This window comes from Oncorhynchus nerka, linkage group LG20 (genome assembly GCF_034236695.1).
Source record: "Oncorhynchus nerka isolate Pitt River linkage group LG20, Oner_Uvic_2.0, whole genome shotgun sequence".
Classification (NCBI taxonomy): Eukaryota; Metazoa; Chordata; class Actinopteri; order Salmoniformes; family Salmonidae; genus Oncorhynchus; species Oncorhynchus nerka.
In genome coordinates this window covers 51,751,242-51,778,939 of record NC_088415.1, presented here as the reverse complement: position 1 = coordinate 51,778,939, position 27,698 = coordinate 51,751,242, and the positions used below count along the sequence as shown (strand labels likewise).

Below are 27,698 nucleotides of genomic sequence, written 5' to 3'. Positions count from 1 at the left end.
ACATTTCTCCAAAAAGTACAATCTTTGTCCCCATGTGCAGTTGAAAACCGTAGTCTGGCTTTTTTTATGGCGGTTTTGGAGCAGTGGCTTCTTCCTTGCTGAGCGGCCTTTCAGGTTATGTCGATATAGGACTCGTTTTACTGTGGATATAGATACTTTTTTACCTGTTTCCTCCAGCATCTTCACATGGTCCTTTGCTGTTGTTCTGGGATTGATCTGCACTTTTCGCACCACTTTTCGCATTATCTCTAGGAGACAGAACTTGTCTTCTTCCTGAGCTGCATCGTCCCATGGTGTTTATACTTGTGTACTATTATTTGTACAGATGAACATGGTACCTTCAGGCGTTTGGAAATTGCTCTCAAGGATGAACCAGGCTTGTGGAGGTCTACACATTTTTTTCAGAGGTCTTGGCTGATTTCTTTGGATTTTCCCATGATGTCAAGCAAAGAGTCAGTTAGTTTGAAGGTAGGCCTTGAAATACATCCACAGGTACACCTCCAATTGACTCAAATGATGTCATTTAGCCTATCAGAAGCTTCTAACGCCATTACATAATTTTCTGGAATTTTCTGAGCTGTTTAAAGGCACAGTCAACATAGTGTATGTAAACTTCTGACCCACTGGAATTGTGATACAGTGAATTATAAGTTAAATAATATTTTTGTTAACAATTGTTGGAAAAAAAGTCTTGTGTCATGCACAAAGTAGATGTCCTAACCGACTTGCCAAAACGATAGTTTGTTAACAAGAAATGTGTGGAGTGATTGAAAAACAAGTTTGAATTACTTCAACCTAAGTGTATGTAAACTTCCGACTTCAACTGTATATTTAAAAAAATCCCATGGAATCCCAGGCCCGCTGACACCGCTGTGCACATACCCAAACATATACGCACGCACGCTTCCTCTCCTCTCTGACTCTCCAATCATTTCTCATCCTTTATTGTCTCTCTCTGCAGGGGGAGTGTCGTAACTTCATCAAGGTGTTATTGAGCCAACATGGAGAACTGTTTGTGTGTGGAACTAACGCCTTCAACCCTCTATGTGCGAACTACACTGTGAGTATCTGTCTATTCAATTCAATTGATTGAAGCTTTATTGGCATGTGTGTACGTGTTAATACAGTACATATGTACAATTGTGTGTGTTGCAGAGGGACACTCTGGAGATGGTAGGAGAGACGGTCAGTGGGATGGCTCGATGCCCTTATGATCCCAGACACGCTAACGTGGCTCTTTTTGCAGGTACAGGAGTTTCTCTCTTTCTTTTTTTACTTTCACTCTCTTTCAATATATTGGAAAGTAATGACGTAGCACTTTTCACTAGGTCTGTAAAATGTCCAGGGGAAAGCATTCAGATGACGAATCAGTCTCGAGACTAGAGCTGTGCGAAGGGACTTGACTAACCTTGTGTTCATGATCAATACAGTGCATGTTTTCCTTGTTCTCTCTCTCTCTGTCTTTCTGTCTCTATCTCTCTCAGAGGGCAGTCTCTTCACTGGTACTGTAACAGACTTTCTGGCGATTGATGCTGTGATCTATCGTAGCCTAGGCGACAGCCCTGCTCTCCGCACCGTCAAACACGACTCCAAGTGGTTTAGAGGTACACTGAAATGACGTACTTGCATGTGAGTGAATGGGTCAAACACATCTCCGCTGGTGAGGAACGATATTTCCTTAGATCACATAAACACTGCGGGATAACCCAAACACTCTAAAGTGGTCTCCAATCCTACCTAAATCCTTGTATCCTAAGAGTGGATAGATAAAAGCGATAGGCTAGCTTAGTGCCTGGTTAGATTCATTGCTTTCATCCAGTCCTGTCAAATCAGAGAGGACCAGACCAACAGATCAAGGACATAAAATCCCATCAGACTAAAACAGAGCGTGTAGCCCTGGAGGTCAGAGACAGGAATGAGTAAATAACTGCTCTGTGCTTGTCACTGATGATAAATTAAACAGGACATGAATTATTAATGGCTGACCCCACTGAAGTGCCATATGTTGTTACAGAGGGGTGTCAGATTAGGTATTGGCAATAAATATACAGCTGTGCGTGGTGGATGGGGATGTATGCGTGCATGCATGTAATGGCGGAGGGGGGATGTATGTGTGTGTGTAATGGCATTTCTCTACTCTTTCTCAGAGCCCTTCTTTGTGAGCGCAGTCGAGTGGGGGCCTCATATTTACTTCTTCTTCAGGGAAATGGCCATGGAGTTCCATCACCTGGAGAAGGTACACAGTAAACACAAACACACATAAATTCACAACTATGCACACACAAACGCATGCACGCACACACACAGAAATGGCAATTTATACATCCCATTTTGTTTATATTGTTTGTCTTGTTTATACTGTGTGTGTGTGTGTGTGTGTGTGTGTGTGTGTGTGTGTGTGTGTGTGTGTGTGTGTGTGTGTGTGTGTGTGTGTGTGTGTGTGTGTGTGTGTGTGTGTGTGTGTGTGTACAGGTGATGGTGTCTCGTGTGGCGAGGGTGTGTAAGGGGGACCAGGGTGGGTCTCAGAGGGTGTTGGAAAAACAGTGGACATCGTTCCTGAAGGCCAGACTGAACTGCTCTGTCCCAGGAGACTCCCACTTCTACTTCAACCTGCTCCACGCCACCAGCCCCATACTCAACATGAACGGCAGGGACGTCATACTGGGACTGTTCTCTACACCGCCCAACAGGTACATGCACACATACTTGCCTGGTTAAATAAAATAAAAAGAATGCGCGTATGGACATGGATCTTTCTATAAATAATGGGTCCAATCTGTGACATTGGGATCATAATATTAATTGCGACTAGGGGGCGATATTTAAATTTTTGGATGAAAAACGTTCCCATTTTAAACAAGATATTTTGTCAAGAAAAGATGCTCGACTATGCATATAATTGACAGCTTTGGATAGAAAACACTCTGACATTTCCAAAACCGCAAAGATATTGTCTGTGAGTGCAACAGAACTGATGTTACAGGCGAAACCCAGATAAAAATCCAATCAGGAAGTGCCGCATTTTTTGAAACCGCCTCATGCCAATGACTCCTTATATGGCTGTGAATGAGCTACGAATGAGCTTACATTTTCTACGTATTCCCCAAGGTGTCTACAGCATTGTGACGTCTTTTTAAGCATTTCCGTTGAAGAATAGCCGTAAGGGACCATATTTAGCAAGTGGTCACATGGTGTCTCCCGCAGAAGATCTTGCGTAAAATACTGAGGTAGCCATTTTTCCAATCGCTTCTTATGAGAAACCAATTGCCTCGACGGATATATTATTGAATATATATGTTAAAAACACCTTGAGGATTGATCCTAAACAACGTTTGCCATGTTTCTGTCGATATTATGGAGCTAATTCGTAAAAAAGTTTGGCGTTGTAGTGGTAGCATTTTCCGGTCGATTCCTCAGCCAAGCATGATGAACAAACGGGAGCTATTTCACCTACAAAAATAATATTTTTGGAAAATAGGAACATTTGCTATCTAACTGGGAGTCTCCTGAGTGAAAATATCCGAAGTTCTTCAAAGGTAAATGATTTAATTTGATTGCTTTTCTTATTTTCGTGAAAATGTTGCCTGCTGCCAGCAGAGCCTAGCATAGCATTATGCCATGATAAACTTACACAAATGCTGTAACGCATATTTTGAAAATCTGAGATGACAGTATGATTAACAAAAGGCTAAGCTTGTGTTTCAATATATTTCATTTGCGATTTTCATGAATTGGAAAAGTTTCTAGGGGTATTTATGTCCGCTGCGTTATGCTAATTCGTTTGAGGCTATGATTACGCTCCCGGATCCGGGATTGCTAGTCGCAAAAGGTTCCACATGTGTACTTAAAGGAATACAGTGCCTTTGGAAAGTCATCAGACCACTTGACTTTTTCCACTTTCTGTTACATTACAGCCTTATTCTAAAATGGATTAAATAAATAAAAATCTCAGCAATAAACACACAACACTCCATAATGACAAAGTGAAAGCAGGTTTTAGAAATGTTTGCAAATTTATAAAAAAACAAAAACAGAAATACCTAATTGACATACTATAAGTATTCAGACCCTTTGCTATGAGACTCGAAGTTGAGCTCAGGTGCATCCTGTTTCCATTGATTATCCTTGATATGTTTCTACAACTTGATTGGAGTCCAACTGTGGTCAATTCAATTGATTGGACATGATTTGTAAAGGCACACCTGTCTATATTAGGTCCCACAGTTGACAGTGTAAGTCAGAGCAAAAACCAAGCCTTGAGGTTGAAGGAATCATCCGTAGAGCTCCGAGACAGGATTGTGTTGAGGAACAGATCTGAGGAAGGATACCAAAGCATGTCTGCAGCATTGAAGGTCCCCAAGGACACAGTGGCCTCCATCATTCTTAAATGGAAGAAGTATGGAACCACCAAGACTCTTCCTAGAGCTGGCCGCCTGGCCAAACTGAGCAATCAGGGGAGAAAGGCCTTGGTCAGGGAGGTGACCAAGAACCCGATGGTCACTCTGACAGAGCTCCAGAGTTCCTCTGTGGACGGAAGCCACTACTCAGTAAAAGGCCCACTTGGAGTGGGACAGCCCACTTGGAGTTTGCCAAAAGTTCCTAAAGACTCTCAGACCATGAGAAAGAAGATTCTCTGGTCTGATTAAATGAAAATTTAACTCTTTGGCCTGAATGTCAAGGGTCACATCTGGAGGGAACCTTGCACCATCCCTACAGTGAAGCATGGTGTTTGTCAGTGGCAGGGACTGGGAGACTAGTCAGGATCGAGGCAAAGATGAACGGAGCAAAGTACAGAGAGATCCTTGATGAACACCTGCTCCAGAGCACTCAGGAGCCCAAACTGGGGACAATGACCCTAAGCACACAGCCAAGACAACGCAAGAGTGGCTTCGGGACAAGTCTCTGAATGTCCTTGAGCGGCCCAGCCAGAGCCCGGACTTGAACCCGATCGAACGTCTCTGGAGAAACCTGGAAATTGCTTTGCAGCAACACTCCCCATCCAACCTGACTAAGCTTGAGAGGAATTGCAGAGAACAATGAGAGAAACTCCCCAAATACAAGTGTGCCAAGCTTGTAGCATCATACCCAAGAAGACTCTAGGCTGTAATTGCTGCCAAAGGTGCTTCAACAAAGTACTGAGTAAAGGGGCTGAATACTTACAGTTGTTGGAAGTCGGAAGTTTACATACACTTAGGTTGGGATTATTAAAACTAGTTTTTTAATCACTCCACAAATTTCTTGGAAACAAACTATAGTTTTGGTGGGTCGGTTAGGTCATCTACTTTGTGCATGACACAAGTCTTTTTTCCAACAATTGTTTACAGGCAGATTATTTCACTTATAATTCATTGTATCACAATTCCAGTGGGTCAGAAGTTTACATACACTATGTTGACTGTGCCTTTAAACAACTTGGAAAATTCCAGAAAATAATGTCATCTGTACAAACAATAGTGCTCAAGTATAAACACCGTGGAACCACGCAGCTGTCATATGGCTCACAAATGAGACACGTTCTGTCTCCTAGAGATTAACGTACTTTGGTGCGAAAAGTGAAAATCAATCCCAGAACAATAGCAGAGGACCTTGTGAAGATGCTGGAGGAAACAGGTACAAAAGTATCTATATCCATAGTAAAATGAGTCCTATATCGATATAACCTGAAAGGCCGCTCAGCAAGAAAGATGCCACTGCTCCAAAACCGCCATAAAAAAGCCAGACTACGGTTTGCAACTGCACATGGGGAAAATATCGTACTTTTTGGAGAAATGTCCTCTTGTCTGATGAAACAAAAATAGAAATGTTTGGTCATAATGACCATCTTTATGTTTGGAGGAAAAGGGGAGGCTTGCAAGCCGAAAAACACCATCCCAACCGTGAAGCACGGGGGTGGCAGCATCATGTTGTGGGGGTGCTTTGCTGCATGAGGGACTGATGCACTTCACAAAATAGATGGCTTCATGAGGCAGGAAAATTATGTGGATATATTGAAACAACATCTCAAGACATCAGTCTTGAAGTTAAAGCTTGGTTGCAAATGGTCTTCCAAATGGACAATGACCCCAAGCATACTTCCAAAGTTGTGGCAAAATGGCTTAAGGACCTCAAAGTCAAGGTATTGGAGTGGCCATTACAAGGCCCTGACCTCAATCCTATAGAACAATTTGTGGGCAGAACTGAAAACGCATGTGCGAGCAAGGAGGCCTACAAACCTGACTCATTTACACCAGCTCTGTCAGGAGGAATGGGCCAAAATTCATCCAACTTATTGTGTGAAGCTTGTGGAAGGCTACTCAAAATGGTTGACCCAAGTTAAACAATTTAAAGGCAATGCTACCAAATACTAATTGAGTGCATGTAAACTTCTGACCCACTGGGAATGTGATGAAAGAAAGAAAAGCTGAAATAAATCATTCTCTCAACTATTATTCTGACATTTCACATTCTTAAAATAAAGTGGTGATCCTAACTGACCTAAGACAGGGATTTTTTTACAAGGATTAAATGTCAGGAATTGTGAAATACTGAGTTTAAATGTATTTGGCTAAGGTGTATATAATCTTCCGACTTTAACTGTATGTAAATAGAATATTTCATTTTTGTATTTTCATAAATTACCTCAAATTTATAAAAAATAAAATAAAATTTGCTTTGTCATTATGGGGTATTGTGTGTATTTTTAAAAAATGATTTCACCTTTATTTTAACAGGTAGGCCAATTGAGAACAAGTTCTTATTTACAACTGCGACCTGGCGAAGATTAAGCAAAGCAGTGCGACACAAACAACAACACAGAGATACACATGGAGTAAACAAATGGACAGTCAACATAATAGGGGAAAGATTGATGTTACAAATTGATGAGGGGAGGGACATTTTGTACATTTTAGAATAAGGCTGTAATATTACAAAATATGGAAGAATAAGGGGTCTGAATACTTTCCCGAAGGCACTGTATATGCAAATTGGCCCATAATTCTATCTATACAACAACTTAAGCATAGGACATCCTTTAAGCAGAGTTCATAATAATAATTCATAGTCAAATTCAAGGACTTTAAAAACCTCTTCGGGCTAGGGGGCAGTATTTTCACGTCCGGATGAAAAGCATGCCCAAATTAAATCTAGTTGTTAAAACTGTTAAAATAATGTCTGTGAGTATAACAGAACTGATATGGCAGGCAAAACCTGAGAAAAATCCATCCAGGAAAAATAAATTGAGGTCACTCTCTTTTCAATGGGATTTCTTATGTGGATCTAGATTTCTGTGGCACTTACTTGCAGTTCCTATCGCTTCCACTAGATAAACAGTCTTTAGAAATTGGTTGATGTTTTTCCTTTGAGTAATGAAGAAGTAAGGCTGTTCAGAACGAGGGTCGAGTCTAGTGTACTGTTGTGGTTGGGGCGCGCAACCTGAATGCTCGCTCCACTTTGTTTTCGTCCGGTATGAACACAGTTTATCCCGTCTGAAATTGTATCGATTATTTACGTTAAAAAATACCTAAAGTTGTATTAGGAAAGTTGTTTTGACATTTTTAGAACAAGTTTACAGGTAACTTACTAGATATTTTGTCATGTTGCGCGAGTTAGAACCAGTGTTTTTCTGGATCAAACGCTCCAGATAAATGGACATTTTGGAGATATAACGACGGAATTTATCGAACAAAAGGATGTGTGATGTTTGTGATGTTTATGGGACATTTGAGTGCCAACAAAAGGAGTTCTTCAAAGGTAAGTCATGAATTATATCGTTATTTCTGAGTTTTGTGTCACGCCTGGCGGGATGAAATATGAAATGTGTTTGATGGGGTGCTGTCCTCAGATAATCGCATGGTTTGCTTTTGCCGTAAAGCCTTTTTTGAAATCTGACACATTGGCTGGATTAACAACATGTGTAGCTTTAATTTGGTGTATTACATGTGTGATTTCATGAAAGTTTAATATTTATAGTAATTTCATTTGAATTTGCCACTCTGCCACTTCACCGGATGTCGTCGAGGGGTTCTGCTAGCGGAACATCTAGCTGTAACAGGTTTTAAGGGACTTTTCAAGCACTTAACTGTAATTTTCAAGGACCTCAATTGTATGATGTATATAACTGTACATACTGTATAGGGCCTAATATAGACCCCCCCAAAAAAAAGCATGCAAAAAGTGTAACAAAAAAAAAGTAGGTCATGACCAAAGAATAATGAATTTTTTGGGGCCTTGCTGTAACGGTTCTCCTCGTCATCTGAGGAAGAGTAGTCAAGATCGGACCAATGCGCAGCGTTGTATGTGTCCATGTTAATATTTAATAAATCAACTGAACACTGAATAACAAAACAACAAAGAGAGTGAACGAAACAGTCCTGTAAGGTGCAAACACAAAACAGAAAACTATCCACAAACCAAGTGGGAAAAACAGGCTACCTAAGTATGGTTCTCATTCAGAGACAACGATTGACAGCTGCCTCTGATTGAGAACCATACCAGGCCAAACACATAGAAAACCAAAATTAGAACAACACAGAATGCCCACCCCAACTCACACCCTGACCATACTAAAACAAAGACATCACAAAGGAACTAAGGTCAGAACGTGACAGTACCCCCCCCCCCCCAAGGTGCGGACTCCGGCCTCAAAACCTGAACCTATAGGGGAGGGTCTGGGTGGGCGTCTGTCCGCGGTAGCAGCTCTGGTGCGGGACGTGGACCCCACTCCACCATAGTCTTTGCCTGCTTCCGGAGGCCTGGTGCGTGGAGGAGGCACCGGATAGACCGGACCATGGAGGCGCACTCAAGCACCGAGCCTGCACAACCCTACCTGGCTGGATACTCCCCGTCGCCAGGCCAGTGCGGCGAGGTGGAACAGACCGCACTGGGCTGTGCTGGCGAACCGGGGACACCGTGCGTAGGGCTGGTGCCATGTACCCTGGCCCAAAGAGACGCACTGGAGACCAGATGCGTTGAGCCGGCTTCATGGCACCTGGCTCGATGCCCACTCTAGCCCGGCCGATACAAGGCACTGCGATGTAACGCACCGGGCTATGCCTGCGCACCGGGGACACCGTGCACCTCACAGCATAACACGGTGCCTGCCCGGTCCACCTCTCTCCACGGTAAGCATGGGGAGTTGGCTCAGGTCTCCTACCTGACTTAGCCACACTCCCCGTGTTCCCCCCCTATTTTGGGGGCTGCCTCTCGTCCCAGCCACGCTGCCATGTTGCCTCCTCATACCACCACCGCTCAGCTTTCGCTGCCTCCAGCTCTGCCTTGGGGCCGCGATATTCCCCAGCCTGTGCCCAGGGTCCTTCTCCAACCAGAATCCCCTCCCATGTCCATGAGTCCAGAGATTTCTGCTGCTGTCCGATACCACGCTGCTTGGTCCTTTTTTGGGGGGTGATTCTGTAACGGTCGTCGGTGGAAGAAGGTGAGGACCAAAGCGCAGCGTGGTACTTGTCCATGTTATTTATTTAAACTGAACACTATCAAACAAAGAAACAAAAAGCACAACCGAAACAGCTCCGTCAGGTGCAAAACACACTAAACAGAAAAATATAATCACGTGAAAAGGGTGAAAAACAGGCTACCTAAGTATGGTTCTCAATCAGAGACAACGATTGACAGCTGCCTCTGATTGAGAACCATACCAGGCCAAACACATAGAAAACCAAAACTAGAACAACACATAGAATGCCCACCCCAACTCACCATACTAAAACAAAGACATCACAAAGGAACTAAGGTCAGAATGTGACACTTGCCGATGTATTGATATTCAAATTATTATTACATTCTAAAATATGTGAGAATAATGTGGACTTTGCCTGACTAAATAAATGTAACGCATGCGTGGCCAGTTTTCTGTAGCCTATGTGGCCGATGCAGTCACACATAATAAAACCATGAATAGCGGTGCCATGAATCTCACCATCGCTGTTGTTATAATGAGAATGCAACCAAAAACCAGGTTATTTTTGTAATAGAAGTATTAGTATGGAAAGCCAAGTTGGAACCAGCATTAGATGTTGTCATCCTCATAATCACTGCACGTGATCTTACCGCAACGCCGTTCAATTGAAGCTGCAGGAAACAAACTAAAGTTGCCACATCTCTCACAAAACAGATCAAAGATAAATATAAGGGAGCAGGATCATTTATATATTGGCTACAATAATTACAGACCTTTTTGAGTACCAAAAGGTCTGATTTTCACGCTTGGCCAATTCCAATACTTGAATTTCCGAGCACCAAATTCAAGACTACTTAGCTAACTAGCTAGCTCACAATACTAGCCAACTTAGCTGCGTTGTTCCTTGCATGCGATTGGCTGTGGTCTTGGAGACGGCACATGGCCTGGGAGACAGAGATGCCTGTCAGGCATCATTCAGGGCTTAAATGCCCCATGAGAACATTGCATGCAATGTAGCAACAGGGCTCCTTGATGAGGTCATTATCGTGCATCTGAACAAATGAATGGATGATGCGTGGTACTTTTGATTATCTTGTGATCTTGACAGAACAACTTTTATTGTGTAGTGATCAAGAGATAAATCTGATCATGAGATTCATCTGATCTCGACATAACGAGAGATGTATTTGATTTTATGAATATGTCCTCTCTGGACTTCTGTAGTAACAAGTTGTCCAGCTTACGAAACCCTCACTGGTACCCTGGTTTTTTAGAAAGACCCACATGCACGCACACATGAACACACACAGGCACACGTCATATATCTGATCCATGTCTAATCCTTTCTGCCCCACCTCCCCTCCTTCTTTCTCCCTGTCTCTGACAGTATCCCTGGGTCTGCAGTCTGTGTGTTTGACATGCAGCAGTTGGCTAGGGTGTTTGAGGGAAGATTCAAGGAGCAGAAATCTCCAGAATCCATCTGGACACCTGTATCTGATGAGCTCGTGCCCAAACCCAGGTACTTTCAACCATAACTCATATTTATCTTTGTGAAGTATTGTAATGCGATGTTCTATCATATTATTATGCCTTATTTTGACCCTGTTCTCTCTCTGTAGGCCGGGTGGCTGTGCGGTGCAGGGGTCTCAGTTCAGCTCGTCTAAAACTCTGCCAGATGAGGTGTTGAACTTTGTGAAGACTCATCCCCTGATGGATGAGACCATACCCCTGGTGGGGCACAGACCCTGGGTTGTCAAGACTATGGGCAGGTATGACTAAGGGTACCCATGGTTACCACTGATTGTTCACTGAAATCCATGTTTGCCCTACATTGTATACCTCAAGTGTCCTGAAATTGAGCTCACCGTCTTCCTCGCTCCCTCTCCCTTCTCACCCCCCCTCCCTCTATTCTCCCCCTCCATCCCTCTCCCCAGGTACCAGTTGACAGCCATGGTGGTGGACACAGAAGCTGGTCCCCATAGAAACCGTACAGTATTGTTTCTGGGCTCCACGCGAGGGACCGTCCTCAAATTCCTCATTGTCCCGAGTGGAGACAACTCTCCCACACACAGCAGTGTGTTTCTGGAGGAGGTGGAGGGCTTCAACCCTGAGAAGTGAGTACAGGAAGGGAGTTTGGCCACAATCCCTTGTTCTCGCTGCAGTCCTGTGTTTTGTCAGCTCATTATTTGTGGAGATTAGCTGTTTAAGTCACTACACTTGTTGCGCCATTGTTTTTTAAAACCTCTCTGTTTTCTAAGGCAGCGATCACCCTAATGAATCCCTATTTTTCTCTGCTGTGACAATAGAAATGAATGAAAATACTATAAAGATGCATCTATGTCTCTCCCTCTCTCGCTCTCTTTCTTTCCCTGTCTCGGTCTCCAGGTGTGGAGAGGACTCTGTCCAGGCCAGACAGTTGTTGTCTCTGTCTTTGGATCGTCCCAGTCACACTCTACTGCTGGCCTTCCCTTCCTGTCTGGTCAGACTACCCACAGCACGCTGCCACTTACACTCACGCTGCATGAAGTGAGTAACACACACACACATTCACTCACACAGGGTTTTGTTTATGGTTTTGGCTACCCTAACCCTAACCATAAATAACCCTAACCCTCGCTTGATGTTCACAACCCGGATCAACCCTAACCCTAGCCATAAATAACCCTAACCCTAGCTTGATCAACCCTAATCCTAGTCATAACCCTATGTCCACATAGGGTTCAACTCTAGCCTCAACAACCACCCTAACCTTAACCATAGCTTTATTTCTACATCCCAGTTAAACCGTAACCCTAATCACAGCCTTAAGCCTTACCCTAATCTAACACACACACACACACGCAATCTCCATCAGGCTGATCAGATCTCCATGTGTGTGTGTATGTGTGTGTATTTAGGAGCTGTCTGACTTCCAGAGATCCCTACTGTGGCTGGACCAGAGGCAGCACCTGCTCCTTCCTCAGACCAGGCACACGGTGAGACAGCTGCCCATGTAGACACAGATCTAGGATCAGATGAATCAGTTAATTGTGTATTAATCTATTATTACCTTTTGATGTTGATGTGCTGTGTAATCGGTTAATCTATCATCTATGTCCTATTGCAGGCTGCCTTTTCAGCAAGACATTGAGTATGGCAACTTCTCCCATCTTGGAGACTGTGGTGGTAAGTACCTTGTCTTTAGCCCTGCAGCTCTGTGGGTAGAAACGGTTCTTTCTTTCACTTAATGCCTGCCCCGCCTAGTGGCTCAATCATGCATTACAAGCATTTGCTACACATACATCAATGCAATTCAAGTGTATGTTAATACAAAGTATAATTTTTGTTTGTCATGGACTCAGTTAAAATCTCAATCACAACCCAAGTATACATAACATCACAATGATTCTGCAGTTCATATACTGTGCATTGTATGTTTCTGTTTACGTGTGTATCGAACTTGCATTTACAGTGGTGACGGAAGAAGACTGTCATTTGTAGTCTGTCAACAAGGTGATTAGCTAGTGTGAAATGTCAGGGCTTTGATTTCCCGCTCCTCAGATCAGGGTCCTTCAGAAGCCTCCCAGTATGACTGCTTTTAATTGGTTGCAGGCTTCAATAAATGCATGTTGATTGTTTGAGAGAGGAGTGAATGTCTTGATCAGTGAAGTAAATCCTTCTGGTTCACAACCCCACAATCCCACAGGACTAAGCCATATTCTGAGTGTTCAGCTGTCAACGACTGTCTGCTACAGTTTGACAAATACTTTTGCCACAAAAACATGTACAAAAGAAAAATGAGGACACAACTCAGTATGCAAAACGTTGTGGTGCTCAAAGCTGAGATTCTGGCAGGGCATAAGATAACGTCTTCTCTAAACAAACACATCTCAAATCTGTCTTGGTGTCAATCAGGATGTCTCTTTCTCATAAGTAAACTGTTCCAGGACCTGCAATCTGTTCCAACTCAAATTATACACTGCCGTATCATCTGTTTTGTGGCAAATCTATAATCGGAGAGGGTTCTGATTCCAGAACACTACACTACAATCTCATCTGTTGTATTGTAGTCTATAAGCTGCAATCTGTTCTCAAGTCTAAGTCCATCATATTACAATATCATCTAAACTCTCTGTCATAGATCTATAACCTGCAATGAATTAGTTCCTCTACCAGAACATTGCAATCCATTACATTTACATTTAAGTCATTTAGCAGACGCTCTTATCCAGAGCGACTTACAAATTGGTGCATTCACCTTATGACATCCAGTGGAACAGCCACTTTACAATAGTGCATCTAAATATTTTAAGGGGGGTGAGAAGGATTACTTTATCCTATCCTAGGTATTCCTTAAAGAGGTGGGGTTTCAGGTGTCTCCGGAAGGTGGTGATTGACTCCGCTGTCCTGGCGTCGTGAGGGAGTTTGTTCCACCATTGGGGGGCCAGAGCAGCGAACAGTTTTGACTGGGCTGAGCGGGAACTGTACTTCCTCAGTGGTAGGGAGGCGAGCAGGCCAGAGGTGGATGAACGCAGTGCCCTTGTTTGGGTGTAGGGCCTGATCAGAGCCTGGAGGTACTGAGGTGCCGTTCCCCTCACAGCTCCGTAGGCAAGCACCATGGTCTTGTAGCGGATGCGAGCTTCAACTGGAAGCCAGTGGAGAGAGCGGAGGAGCGGGGTGACGTGAGAGAACTTGGGAAGGTTGAACACCAGACGGGCTGCGGCGTTCTGGATGAGTTGTAGGGGTTTAATGGCACAGGCAGGGAGCCCAGCCAACAGCGAGTTGCAGTAATCCAGACGGGAGATGACAAGTGCCTGGATTAGGACCTGCGCCGCTTCCTGTGTGAGGCAGGGTCGTACTCTGCGGATGTTGTAGAGCATGAACCTACAGGAACGGGCCACCGCCTTGATGTTATTTGAGAACGACAGGGTGTTGTCCAGGATCACGCCAAGGTTCTTAGCGCTCCCATCTGTTATACAGTGCCTTTGGAAAGTATTCAGACCTCTTCCCTTTTTCCACATTTTGTTACGTTACAGCCTTATTCTGAAATGTATAAATAAAATGTTTTTCTCATCAATCTACACATAATACCCCATTGTGAGAAAGCAAAAACAGGTTTTTCGACATTTTTTGCAAATGTATGAAGAAATAAAAAAGTATTCAGACCCTTTGCTATGAGACTCGAAATTGAGCTCAGGTGCATCCTGTTTCCATTGATCATCCTTGAGGTGTTTCTACAACTTGATTAGAGTCCACCTGTGGTAAATTCAATTAATTGGACATAATTTGGAAAGGCACACACCTGTCTATATAAGGTTTCACAGTTGACAATGCATGTCAGAGCAAAAACCAAGCCTTGAGGTCAAAGGAATTGTCCATAGAGCTCCGAGACAGGATTATGTTGAGGCACAGATCAGGGGAAGGGTACCAAAACATTTCTTCAGCATTGAAGGTCCCCAAGAACGAAGTGGCCTCCACAAATAGTGAGCCGTCATTGTAAATAAGAATTTGTTCTTAACTGACTTGCCTAGTTAAATAAATAACTAAATAAAATAGAAGAAGTTTGGAACCACCAAGGCTCTTCCTAGAGCTGGCCGCCCGGCCAAACTGAGCAATCGGGTGAGAAGGGTCTTGGTCAGGGAGGTAGCGAAGAACCCGATGGTCACTCTGACAGATCTCCAGAGTTCCTCTGTGGAGATGGGAGAACCTTTCAGAAGGACAACCATCTCTGCAGCACTCCACCAATAAGGCCTTTATGTTAGAGTGGCTAGACGGAAGCCACTCCTCAGTAAAAGACACATGACAGCCCGCTTGGAGTTTGCCAAAAGGCAATTAAAGGACTCTCAGACCATGAGAAACAAGATTCTCTGGTCTGATGAAACCAAGATTGAACTCTTTGGCCTGAATGCCAAGCGTCACGTCTGGAGAGAACCTGGCATCATTCCTACGGTGAAGCATGGTGGTGGCGGCATCATGCTGTGGGGATGTTTTTCAGCGGCAGGGACTGGGCAAAGGCAAAGATGAATGAAGCAAAGTACAGAGAGATCCTTGATGAAAACCTGCTCTAGAGTGATCAGAACCTCAGACTGGGGCGACGGTTCACCTTACAACAGGACAACGACCCTGAGCACACAGCCAAGACAACGTAGGAGTAGATTCGGGACAATTCTCTTAATGTCCTTGAGTGGCCCAGCCAGAGCCCGGACTTGAACCCGATCTAACATCTCTGGAGAGTCCTGAAAATGGCTGTGCAGTGACGCTCCCCATCCAACTTGACAGAGCTTGAGAGGATTTGCAGAGAAGAATGGGAGAAACTCCCCAAATACAAGTGTGCGAAGCTTGTAGCGTCATACCGAAGAAGACTCGAGGCTGTAATCGCTGCCAAAGTAAAGGGTCTGAATATTTATGTAAATGTTATATTACATTTCTTTATTTTTAATACATTTGCAAACATTTCTAAAAGCCTATTTTTGCTTTGTCATTATGGGGTATTGTGTATAGATTGATGAGGGGGGGAAACTATTTAATTTAATTTAGAATAAGGCTGTAACGTAACATGTGGAAAAGGCAAAGGGTCTGATTTACTTTCAGAATGCACTGTATGTCACTCTCTAGAACCTGACCTCCTCTAGTTCCAGAACTTTTTTTTTCTAACTCAGATATAGGCCAGTTTACTGCCTGTTCCATAGAGAGTGGTGAAAGCATGAAGCCACACCCAGAACTATGGGTCCAGGGCCTGGCAGACATCTGCTGTGTCTGTTCAGATGGGAGTGATTAGAGCGGTGGAAATATTTACCAAAATAAATGATGTATTTTAGGGAGAAACTCACTGGCCAGCCCAGATCCTTCCTGAACACAGAATGGAAATTTTGAGCGGAGTCTGTTTTAGTGTTTTCCCTTCTTACTGATGACAAGTGCAGCTTTCAGCCCAGCCAGCAGAACCCCAAGGATGTGCTGGAGAAAGCACCAAAAAGGATAAGGAGATGCCTATCTTCTGCAATTTTACAATGTTATGATAGATTACTGTAACACAGAATAAGATTATGCTCTTGGATAATAAAATATAGCAATATCATCTTTGAGATCCGGCCAATCATGTTTAGATCTAAATGTGACAATAACGAAAGCATGGAGAGGGTCATGAAGGAGAATGGAAATTAAAAAGTAGAGGAGACTGAAGGACTTGTAGAGTGAGAACCTGTTCATGCTGTAACGTTAAGTGGATTTTATCTTCTCTCTTGCCATTAACCTTATGATTCCTTTCATCTCCCCTCTCCCCTTCAGGTGTAATACAGCAGAGTCTGCTGGTCGAGCCGGAGAGTCTCGTCTCCCTCAACCTGCTGGTGGCATCTGCAATCTCGGCCTTCACCATCGGGGCGATGCTATCAGGCCTTGCCGTCTGCTGGATCATGGCCCACAAGCCCAGCAACCGACGCCACGCTAGCAACTCCAGCCAGTCCAGCATCCAGCGCCAGGAGAGGGGGATGTTGACGTCAGGAGGAGGGATGGGAGGATCGGTCCTTAGTGTGACCCGTCAGGGAGGAGGGGATAGACCTTGTTCTCAGGGCGGGGAGACCCTGTTTGTGATGCCCAACGGTTGGGTGAAGTCAGGGGAGCTGGACCCAGGGTTCTTGCCCACGCCAGAGCACACGCCCCAGCAGAAGAGACGCGGGCTCAGGCTTTCCGATTCTGGATCAGGGGGGTGGGACAACAGCCAGACCTACCTGGGAGGGAGCACCATGGGGCTAGCATCCCCCTGCCCTCTCCCTTGCCCCCCACACCCCTCCACTGCTGTCTACCTGACCACCAGACTCTTCCAGGGTGGAGGAGGTGGGAGACATGTGGGTGAGGAGCGAGGAAGAGAAGGGGAGACGCCTCGCCAGCACTACGTGTGCCTCAGCAAGCCCTGGGGGGAGAAGGGGAGGAGTGGGACCCCAAAGTCGGCACTTCGCAAGTCGGCAGGGGAGTACGTGTACCCCATGACCCCCCAGGACTCCCCGAATAGGAGGAGGGTGGTGTCAGCCCCCAGCGCCCACATGGAGTTTGGGGAGCCCCTGCCTCTCCGCTGGCCTCCCCAGGAAGGCTACATCCTCAGCAGCCAGGGCATGGTCCCCGCACCTCCATCCTCCATGCCGACCCCCAACGGCCAGCAGTATGTGGCCCAGCACCACACCCCCGGGCCGGGCAGGGCTCAGCTGAGAGGGGAACTGGGGAGAGGAGAGATGGGGGAGCTGGTGGATCTCAGCCAGCTGCTGAGTAAGAAGAGTTCCAATGAGAGGACTCACAACGGCCAGTGAAAAAGAGAGTGAAAAGCAGGGAAGGACCCCGGCCACTGCTTAAGACCATATCAGTCTCTTTCTACATCTATCTCCTTCTCTCTGTTCTACCTTTTCTCTCCTTCCCTCTCTCTTTCTTTCTCTCTCTGTCTCTGTCCCTCATTGTCATTCAGTCCTCCTGATATCTCTGTATCTCACTGGGGGACTCCTGAGGCTGTTCAATCTGTGACTGGTTACTACTGCTGTCACTCAGATCCTGCTTGGCTGTGATTAGCCAGAGAAAATGAGGTTGTTATTGTGTCTGCCTATCTACTCAAGCTGCTTAAAGAGGGGAGGAGGCGAGAAAGAGAGAAGGGAGAGCGAGAGATAGGGATTGAAAGAGAGGTGAGAAAGAAGGAAAGAGAGAGGGGAGGCGAGAAAGAGAGAAAGGAGAGCGAGAGTGAGGGATTGAAAGAGAGGTGAGAAAGAGGGAAAAAGAGAGGGGAAGGAAGAGTTTGCTAGACAGTGGAATTCTTACAAAGAAAACATGCTGAGAGAGAACCATAAGCAGGAAGCTACATGCAAAGAGACCCAGAGACAGACACTTGCCGAAAGCCTTACCTGTGCTTCAAACAGGCCAAAAAGGACTACCAAACAACATGGCCACTATCAGGTGTCAGAAGACGAGACCTAGGAGACTTCATTCCTACACAATGCACTCTGTCCACCTTCCAGTACAGACTGAGTGGCACTCACACATGAATTAGAAAGATATTACTTTGAAGAATCTTGCTGAAGGTGAATGAAACAGACACTGTTCAGCCTCAGTGTGCAGAAAACACTGAGGTCATTCTGACTCTGAACGTGAAGAGAATGCCTGATGAAGAGTGTCGAAAGGAAGCGGCAATAAAGATTTAATAGCCTGCCCTCCAGCAGCCTCCTGACACAAACACACACACACACTGAGAGAGAGAGATTTACAGCTCAGTTTTAATAAGTCTGGTCAGGGGGCCATATATTCCCAGTGTATGTGAGGTGAGAGGGGCCGTACTGTACTGCTCCTAACCTGCCTCACTGGAACCATGGGACTATAACCCACTTTTACTGAGTTACGGGAAAGGAGGAGAGTCGGACTGGAATGTCAGCACTATTTCTGCCAACCAGGCGTTCTCTCTAATGACGCCATTTCATCCATCCATCCACCCCTTCCACTCCATGTTTTTTTTAATGGCAAATCATTTTAGAGCCGATGCGACGTGTGAAGAGAAGGAAAGAGAATTAGGTTGGGCAGTCTGTGTGTGTGTGTGTGTGTGTGTGTGTGTGTGTGTGTGTGTGTGTGTGTGTGTGTGTGTGTGTGTGTGTGTGTGTGTGTGTGTGTGTGTGTGTGTGTGTGTGTGTGTGTGTGTGTGTGTGTGACAGTCACTGTTGTTGTGATTAAACAACTGTCCTGCCTCTTACTCATCAACGTTAATGGTTATTTTCATAGAACTCAAATGGCACCATATATTCTGCCCATCAAAGTGTCTAATAAAAGACTTGCCATTACGTTAAGCGGACATGGGGAGAGGGAGAGATAGAAAGACAGAGATAAGTAGAAAGACAGGAGGAGAGAGAGACAAACAGAAAGGCAGAGTGAGAAAGAGAGAGGCAACACGGAGACAAGAAAGGCAATAGGATCTGCCATTCTCAAGTCATCAGAGACACAGCTCCAGTCACATTCAGAAAAACGTTTTGTTCAGTTCTGTTGTGAACCTGAGCAGCAATGACTTGTATATAAAGACACTTGTAACTCAACCCCAGATGTCTGTGTTACCATTGGAGGAGCACAATGATGACAGCACTCAGACAGGTCATGACTCAAATCACACCCTATTGTCCATATAGTGGTCAAATGTATTGCACTGAATGGGAAATATGGTGTTGTTTGAGATGCAGCCGCAGTAACAAACACACTCATAAACACCATGCTGATGTCTTTTCTCCCTCTGTGTCAATACAATGTGTGCCAATATTCTGAACTGTACTTTTGGGTGACATATCACGTGACCACTGAAACAAAAAGGAAACATTTTCAAGTGCCATAAAAACCATGTCAATTCATTTTTATACCTTATATATTTGATACTGTGATGTTGTATAATTTGTTCAAGTGTGTACAGTGTTACTTCATGTGTGCAATGATGAGGAACTTCACAATGTCACCTTCAGATAGCCTACTGAATGTTTGTTTTCTTTCATCATTATTTTGCCTTTGCTGCTCTCGTGCATTTTAGGCATATCCATTTCAAATGCTAGTAACACTCAAAATCTGTTTATAAACCAGAATTTGGTTCAGTAGTTAGTTATGCTAGCATTGTATTGATTATTTTCAACCACACCAACAAACAGCCATACTGTGGAACCTTCAAGTCAAAGGCTACTTCCTGAATGAATATATATACTAATTTGCTCATAAAACTGTGCAGTACTAATACATTCATGGAAAAGCACAACTTTTATTTGTCTTATTTGAAAAGGAGTACTGTATCTAATGCATATCTTTGTAAATAATTGATTTGAATGTATCTTCCCCATTTGGTTTGAATGATTCTTGTCTTCTTACTTGACATTGGCTTTCTCTTTGACGGGTGAGTTTTTATTGACTATGTTGTGAATGAGCTGTAAATACACTAAGTACGGTATTTACCTTTGACTAAATACTGAGGCTAGCTGTTTTCTTTCTAAAGAGTAGAATCGCAGGTTTGTCCTGCTGAGCTGAATTAAAAAAGGTATCCAGTTGACTTGTGACTTACGGCTGTGCACACACACACACACACACACACACACACACACACACACACACACACACACACACACACACACACACACACACACACACACACACACACACACACACACACACAATTCGAATTAAAGGCGGTCAAGGAGTAGGGCGTTCAAAGAGTTGGTCTGTTGGGAATCTGTGATGTCATCGGCCTCCCCTCTTGCTTGAGGAATGATAGACGAGCAAAGAAAAAAACAGGAAAGCCCCCTCCCCCCGCCCACTTGTGCTATGTCATGACATACCTGTACCACCTATTTAGATGTTACTTTTGTTAAGTAAATCCGGTGTTAACTGAAGTGAAAAGGAGACTGGATTGCCACTGTAAATTCAAATCACTTCCTGAATTGACTGCCGTCAACTCGAATTGAGCCCAACACTGACACACACGAAACACTTCATGTGAGAGTATAAAGCAGTCAGTCAATATGGAGACCCCTGTCAATATATTCTTTCTTATTCTAATAAACCATTAAGATGTATTCATCTCTCTTATATCTTTACATATTGTTCATTTTAATCTTGACATACAGTAGAGGGCACTTTCAAGCAACCATTTTTATCGCCCCTAGATGGCGCTCGAAACTAGTCTTTACAAGAGAGGAAGCCATCTATGAAAATAACTGCATCTCACATGTCTAGTGGCCTCCTCTCGTTTCTTTACCTTCAGGTGCACTGATGTGGAAGACCTAGATTGGTGGAAACAAATTCACAGTAGGAATCCACCTCATTATCTTAATCTATCATGTGTTTACAGATCATTGCGAATGAAGGCAAGGAGGTCAAACTTATCTAGTGAACGCACCAATTTGTAAGTCGCTCTGGATAAGAGCGTCTGCTAAATGACTTAAATGTATAAATTAAATGTATCTAATTGAGATGCAAGCTAAATGATTCCACTGTTGCCAAGGAGATGTAGGTGGTGAATCCTTGCTTGTTAGATGTGATGCCATTAACAGCTGGAACATTTCCTTTGTATTAGAAGCAGTCTCTTTCATATATACTATGTTTTTACACGACTACAATAATATGCCTGTATACAAGTGATGATCAACGTGTCCTTGAGGGTCGCAATATGTATCAACGCAAATCCTCACCTTGTTATGGTTGTGGTCTCTAGACCGCTATTAGTTTAACCACAACAAGATCTCACAGTCTCAGTATTCAATGTTTGTTCTTAAAGGCCCTGTGCAGTCAAAAACATGATTGTCCTGTGTTTTATATATGTTTCCACACTATGAGGTTGAAATAAAACTGAAATTGTGAGAGAGAACAAATGATGCCTTTTTCGTGAAAGAGCTGTTTGAAAAGACTGCCTGAAATTTCAGCCTGTTTTGGTGGGATGGAATTTTGGCCTGCCTGGTGACATCAGCAGGTGGTAAATTAGTTAATAGACCAATAGGAAAGAGAGTTCCAAGCCTCTCTGCCAAAAACAGCTGGTTTTCAGTTTTCCCCTCCCAACTCAGATCACTCCCAGACAGTCCTATCAACATTTTTGCTTGAGAAATTGCTCTTTGCTAAGAAGCAATTATTATTATTTATATACATTTTAAGTGAAAACAACCACAGTAAGGTAGTTAATTGTTACCCAGAAATCATTTGATATTGAGATAAAAATGGCTGCATTGGACCTTTAACTAAATCATGGTTTAGTGCTTCTGTTTCAAAATTAACTTTTTTTATTAAATCAAGTCCTTCGGGGTCATTTTGACCACATCCAAAAACACCTGATTCTGCCTATAGTAATTTAATAGATAGGACCTTTATTTTAATCTAGGTTTCTCTGGAGACATAATAGCAAGTTATCTATTCCACCAGAGGGTGGAGGGGGATCTGTATCAGTGATTTTGACCAGATAGACTGATCACCTACAGAGATATAACTCCCCATATACTCATCTAAGATTGTACTTTTCTATACAACGTATCATAGGACTGTGTACAAAACCAAAATTACCTTATTTTTGTGCATATACAAATCTGACAATGGTATACAAAGTCTGCCACTGGTATAAATACTTGATAGAACTGCAATACAGAACTCTGATTGTACAACAAGATGGTGCCGACAGAGAGGGTCGCCTCGCTTCTAGTCCTTAGGAAACTATGCAGTATTTTTTTTTTTTTTTATGTATTATTTCTTACATTGTTAGCCAAGAAAATCTTAAGTGTTATTGCATACATCTGGGAAGAACTATTGGATATCAGAGCGAAGCCAACTTATCAGCACTACGACCAGGAATACGGCTTCCTGAAGGGGATCCTTTGTTCAAACCACCCACCGCTTCAGAGTATTTTACTCGCTAATGTCCAGTCTCTAGATAACAAGGTAGACAAAATTAGGGATAGGGTTGCTTTCCAGAGAGGCATCTGGGATTGTAGTAACATACTCTGTTTCACGGAAACATGGCTCTCTGGGGACATGCTGTTGGAGTCGGTACAGCCACCGGGATTCTTTGTGCGTCGCGCCGACAGGAAAAATCATCTCTCAGGGAAGAAGAAGGGCGGGGGTGTATGTTTCATGATTAACGACTCATGGCGTAATTGTAACAACATACAGGAACTCAAGTCCTTCTGTTCACTGGACCTAGAATTCCTCACAATCAAATGCTGTGACTATTAAAACCTACCCTAACCAGAGACCGTGGATAGGTGGAGGCATTCGCGCAAAACTGAAAGCGCCAACCACCACTACCAAGGAGTGCGGGCCCCCTCTCTCCTTCTGTGTGGCTGACGTAAGACATTTAAACATGTTAACCCTCGCAGGGCTGCCGTCCCAGGCGGCATCCCTAGCCGTGTCCTCCAGACCAGCTGGCTGGGATGTTTGCGGACATAGTCAATTTCTCCCTATTCTAGTATGCTGTCCCCACATGCTTCAAGATGGTCACCGTAGTTCTTGTACCCAAGAAGGTAAAGGTAACAGAGCTGAATGACTATCGCCCCGTAGCACTCACTTATGTCATCATGAAGTGCTATGAGAGACTAGTCAAGGATCATATCATCTCTACCTTACCTGTCACCCTAGATCCACTGCAATTTGCATACCGCCCCAATAGGTCCTCAGACGATGCAATCGCCATCACACTGCACACTATCCCATCTGGACAAGAGGAATACCTATGTAAGAATGCTGTTCATTGACTACACCATCGTACTCTCCAAGCTCATCATTTAGCTTGAGGCCCTAGGTCTCAAACCCGCCCTGTGCAATGGGGTCCTGGACTTCCTGTACAGGCCGCCCCCCAGGTGGTGAACATAGGAAACAACATCTCCACTTCGCTGATCCTCAACCCTGGGGCCCCACAAGGGTGCATGCTCAGCCCCCTCCTGTACTCCCTGTTCACCCATGACTGTGTGGCCATGCACACCTCCAACTCGAACAACAATTTTGCAGACGACACAACAGTAGTAGGCTTGATCACCAACAATGACGAGACAGCCTACAGGGAGGAGGTGAGGGAACTCTGAGTGTGGTGTCAGGAGAAACAACCTCTCACTCAATGTCAACAAAACAAAGGAGATGATTCTGGACTTCAGGAAACAGAAGAGGGAGCACTCGCTTATCCACATCGACGGGACAGCAGTGGAGAAGGTGGAAAATGTCAAGTTCCTCGACATACACATCACTGACAAACTGATGCACCCACACAGACAGTGTGGTGAAGAATGCGCAACAGCGCCTCTTCAACCTCAGGAGGGTGAAGAAATTTGTCTTGTCACCTAAAACCCTCACAAACTTCAACAGATGCGCAATTGACAGCATCCTGTTGGCTGTATCGGCAACTGCACCGCCCAAAACCGCAAGACTCTACAGAGGTTGGTGCGGTCTACACAACACATCACCGGGGGCAAACTACCTGCCCTCCAGGACACCTACAGCACCCGATGTCACAGGATGCCAAAAAGATCATCAAGGACAACAACCTCCCGAGCCACTGCCTGTTCACCCCGTTACCATCCAGAATGCAAGGTCAGTATCTGTGCATCAAAGCTGGGACTGAGAGACTGAAAAGCAGCTTCTATCTCAAGGCCATCAGACAGCCATCACTAACACAGAGAGGCTGCTGCCTACATACAGACTATAAATCATTGGCCACTCTAACAAATGGATCACTAGTCACTTTATTAATGCCACTTTAATGATGATGTTTACATATCTTGCACTACTCTTCCCAGATGTATATACTGTATTTTATACCATCTATTGTGTCTCATCTATGCCGGTCGGTCATGGCCCATCCATATATTCATATGTACATATTCTTATTCCATCCCTTTACTTAGATGTGTGTGTATTAGGTAGTTGGTGTGGAATTGTTAGATTACTTGTTAGATATTGCTGCAATGTCGGAACTAAAAGCACAAGCATTTCGCAACACATTTCGCAATAACATATGCTAACCATGTGGATGTGACCAATAACATTTGATTTGATTTGATTTGATACGCTCTGAATCTACACGGAGCTCTATTTGGTGTGAATTCCCCTGAAAAGTAGTTATTCTAGGGCAAACCTACAAAAACATCTTAATTTGAATCCAGATTTCTCTGGAGACATAATATTATTTATACACATCCTCGGAGGGTGGAGGGGGACCTGTGTCAGTGATTTTGACCAGATCACCTGCAGCAATTGAGCTCCTTGTGTACTCACCTATGGTTGTAACTGGTTATATCTAGGTATGACCTTGAAAAAAATAAAAGTGACCTAACATACTGTTTATGCTTAGTTGCAGTCAAAGCAGCTTATAAAAGTATGTCAGTGGTATTAGTACTTGCTAGAACTGTAATACAGAAATCAGTTACCCTCTGAATGTACACATAGAGCTGTATTGGTGTGTATTCTAAGAAAAATAAATATTATATGGGAAATGTTACATAAATACCAGAATTCCTATAATATCCTCCAATATTCTATATGTGCAACTTGTTATGGTATTTGGGTTTCTATAACATTAGGTGTGAAGTAACATTGAGGATTTTAGCATGCTTTTTGAAGCAATCCCACTCCCATTGTCTCACCAGAAGTGATGCTAATGCTGGCTGTAAATAAAGATAGCAAAGCCATATTTTTTGTCATTGTCTCTCAGGATCAATGGCTTAATCACTTTTTGTCAATAAAAATACAATTGAAATCAAATGTTGTTGCACCGCCCCTTTATATGGCAGTCGTTTTTACCACATAAATATGGAAATGTACAGTACCAGTCAAAAGTTTAGACACCTACTCATTCAAGGGTTTTTCTTCTTTTTTCATTTTTTTCTACGTTGTAGAATAATGGTGAAGACTTCAAAACTATGAAATAACACATGAAATCATGTAGTAACCAAAATGGTGTTAAACAAATTAAAATAGATTTTATATTTGAGAATCTTCAAAGTAGCCACCCTTTGCCTTGATGACAGCTTTGCACACTCTTGGCATTCTCTCAACCAGCTTCATGAGGTAGTTACCTGGAATGCATTTCAATTAAGAGGTTGTAGTAAAACGCCAAAGGGATCTACCTCCTGGTCCTCTTCCCCTGTCTTACCCACCAAGGGTAGAGACAGAGATGACCTCGCCTACTGAAATACTGGATTGGGCAAAGCCACCAGAAGACGACTCAAGCCAACCAACTATTGAACCTGACTGGTGTCAGGAAGAATCACCCTCTGCCTCAAGTGACACCTCTGAATGGGAACAGCTGTTAGACTCATTGCTGATAGAGTAAGGGCACTGTCATGAACAGAGGCCCATATGTGCACTGTAAGAAAAGTATTTCCTCATTGTGCTAGAGTAACAGGCTCTGTCATAAACAGAGGCCCATATATGCACTGTAAGAAAAGTATTTCCTGTTGTAAGATATGTCATCACCCTCTCTGCTCTGAGGGAATGGGAGGCGCAGCGGATCGGGTGTAGAGAATCAAAAGGTATATAAAGAGACATTTGCCATTACTTTGGCGTTGACTTCTTGAATTCTGAATTCATTTAGACAACCATTTGACTTCGGGTAAATTGACACCTGACTCAAATTACTTAAAGATTCTAACTTGTTGGATCTGAGAAGTGACTTTCCAATATACCGTTTAACTATTGAACAGCTGTTTTGTCGCATATTGACCAGGTGCGTGTGTCTCAGAACCTCGGCCTCGTCGCGTGCCACGGACGCTGCGGTAGTTCAGCGGGACTGAGAGTCACTCTAGTCCTTTAGTTGATCTCTTGTTTATACCTATGGTTATCTGAATTGACCCTGTAAGCACATTGACCAGGTGCGTGTGTCTCATAACCTCGGCCTCGTTGCGTGTTACAGACTCTTTGATATTCCATTGGGGCAAGGGATCACCAACGGGTCCTCTCCTCCAGTCCAAACTTGAATCTCTAAATTTAGTAAACCACCGACTTCAAGTCAACCTCTCAGCCAGTAGAGGGGAGTCGCTACTAACTCAATTCTAAAAGAACTCTGACCGATTGAAACTCTGCTCCTGATCTCGTGGGTCTCCCCGTCATCTCTCAAAGGTAATTAAATAACTATTATAAGCATTTAATATAGAGATAAGTGTTATCATTGTACCAGGCATTTTATAAGAGCATTAAGTCATTTGCATGTTTTTGATTAACGCTGTGTGTGACCGAGTAACAAATTGTGTATTTTGAAGTGTGTTTGATTGTAAAAAAAAAAAACAGAGTGTTTTAAACGGTAGGCTTATTTTGTCTCGAGTAAGAGGTTCTCTCAAAGACAGTTAATGGCACGGGAGATAACAACTCTGACACTCCCCGCTACCGGGACACTGGAAACGGGGATCAATGCTCTATGACAGAATGAGTTACCATTAAAAGACAAGGAGGAAGGTGTGTCCAGTAGTGATTCATTAATTGTCTTATCGATCTATCTAAGTTTTATTTTCCAAGCGATACATAGCCGACGGGCAGAGTAGTGAGACTAAGTTGACTAAAGGTCTTCACACTTTAAACTAGATACATCACAGAGGGGAAATACTCAACCACAGGGAAATCATGTAGAAACTGGTAGGACTAGTGCTTAATAACAACTCAAGGATCAATTAGTGGTGAAACAGAGTCTAGAGGAGAAACGTGGGGTTCACACATCCCAGCTAGAGCTAGACCGTTGAGAGTGACAAGGGAAAAGACCTCTCTACGCGGACAACGCTTCGATATAGAAAGAGAGGCAGGGCTACGCGAGCGGTCCTGGTTATACCGAGATTACCTGAAGTATCTATAGTGCCCTGTCCAAGGGAACGGGAAGCTAACC

The 27,698-nt window shown here is 43.8% G+C and overlaps 1 protein-coding gene across 1 annotated transcript in view; it reads left to right on the top strand.

Annotated features, from left to right (window-relative positions):
• LOC115102729 (semaphorin-6B-like) overlaps nucleotides 1-20,408 on the top strand; it is a 48,421-nt gene extending 28,013 nt beyond the window's left edge. The window contains exons 5-16 of the mRNA XM_029622970.2: nucleotides 962-1,060; nucleotides 1,156-1,246; nucleotides 1,485-1,604; nucleotides 2,148-2,236; nucleotides 2,473-2,690; nucleotides 10,782-10,913; nucleotides 11,014-11,163; nucleotides 11,329-11,508; nucleotides 11,780-11,920; nucleotides 12,292-12,369; nucleotides 12,501-12,559; nucleotides 16,658-20,408. Of these exons, the coding sequence (XP_029478830.1) occupies nucleotides 962-1,060; nucleotides 1,156-1,246; nucleotides 1,485-1,604; nucleotides 2,148-2,236; nucleotides 2,473-2,690; nucleotides 10,782-10,913; nucleotides 11,014-11,163; nucleotides 11,329-11,508; nucleotides 11,780-11,920; nucleotides 12,292-12,369; nucleotides 12,501-12,559; nucleotides 16,658-17,670 (2,370 nt within the window). The 3' untranslated portion in view covers nucleotides 17,671-20,408. The remainder of the gene's footprint in view (nucleotides 1-961; nucleotides 1,061-1,155; nucleotides 1,247-1,484; nucleotides 1,605-2,147; nucleotides 2,237-2,472; nucleotides 2,691-10,781; nucleotides 10,914-11,013; nucleotides 11,164-11,328; nucleotides 11,509-11,779; nucleotides 11,921-12,291; nucleotides 12,370-12,500; nucleotides 12,560-16,657) is intronic.
• Nucleotides 20,409-27,698: the final 7,290 nt, after the last annotated feature.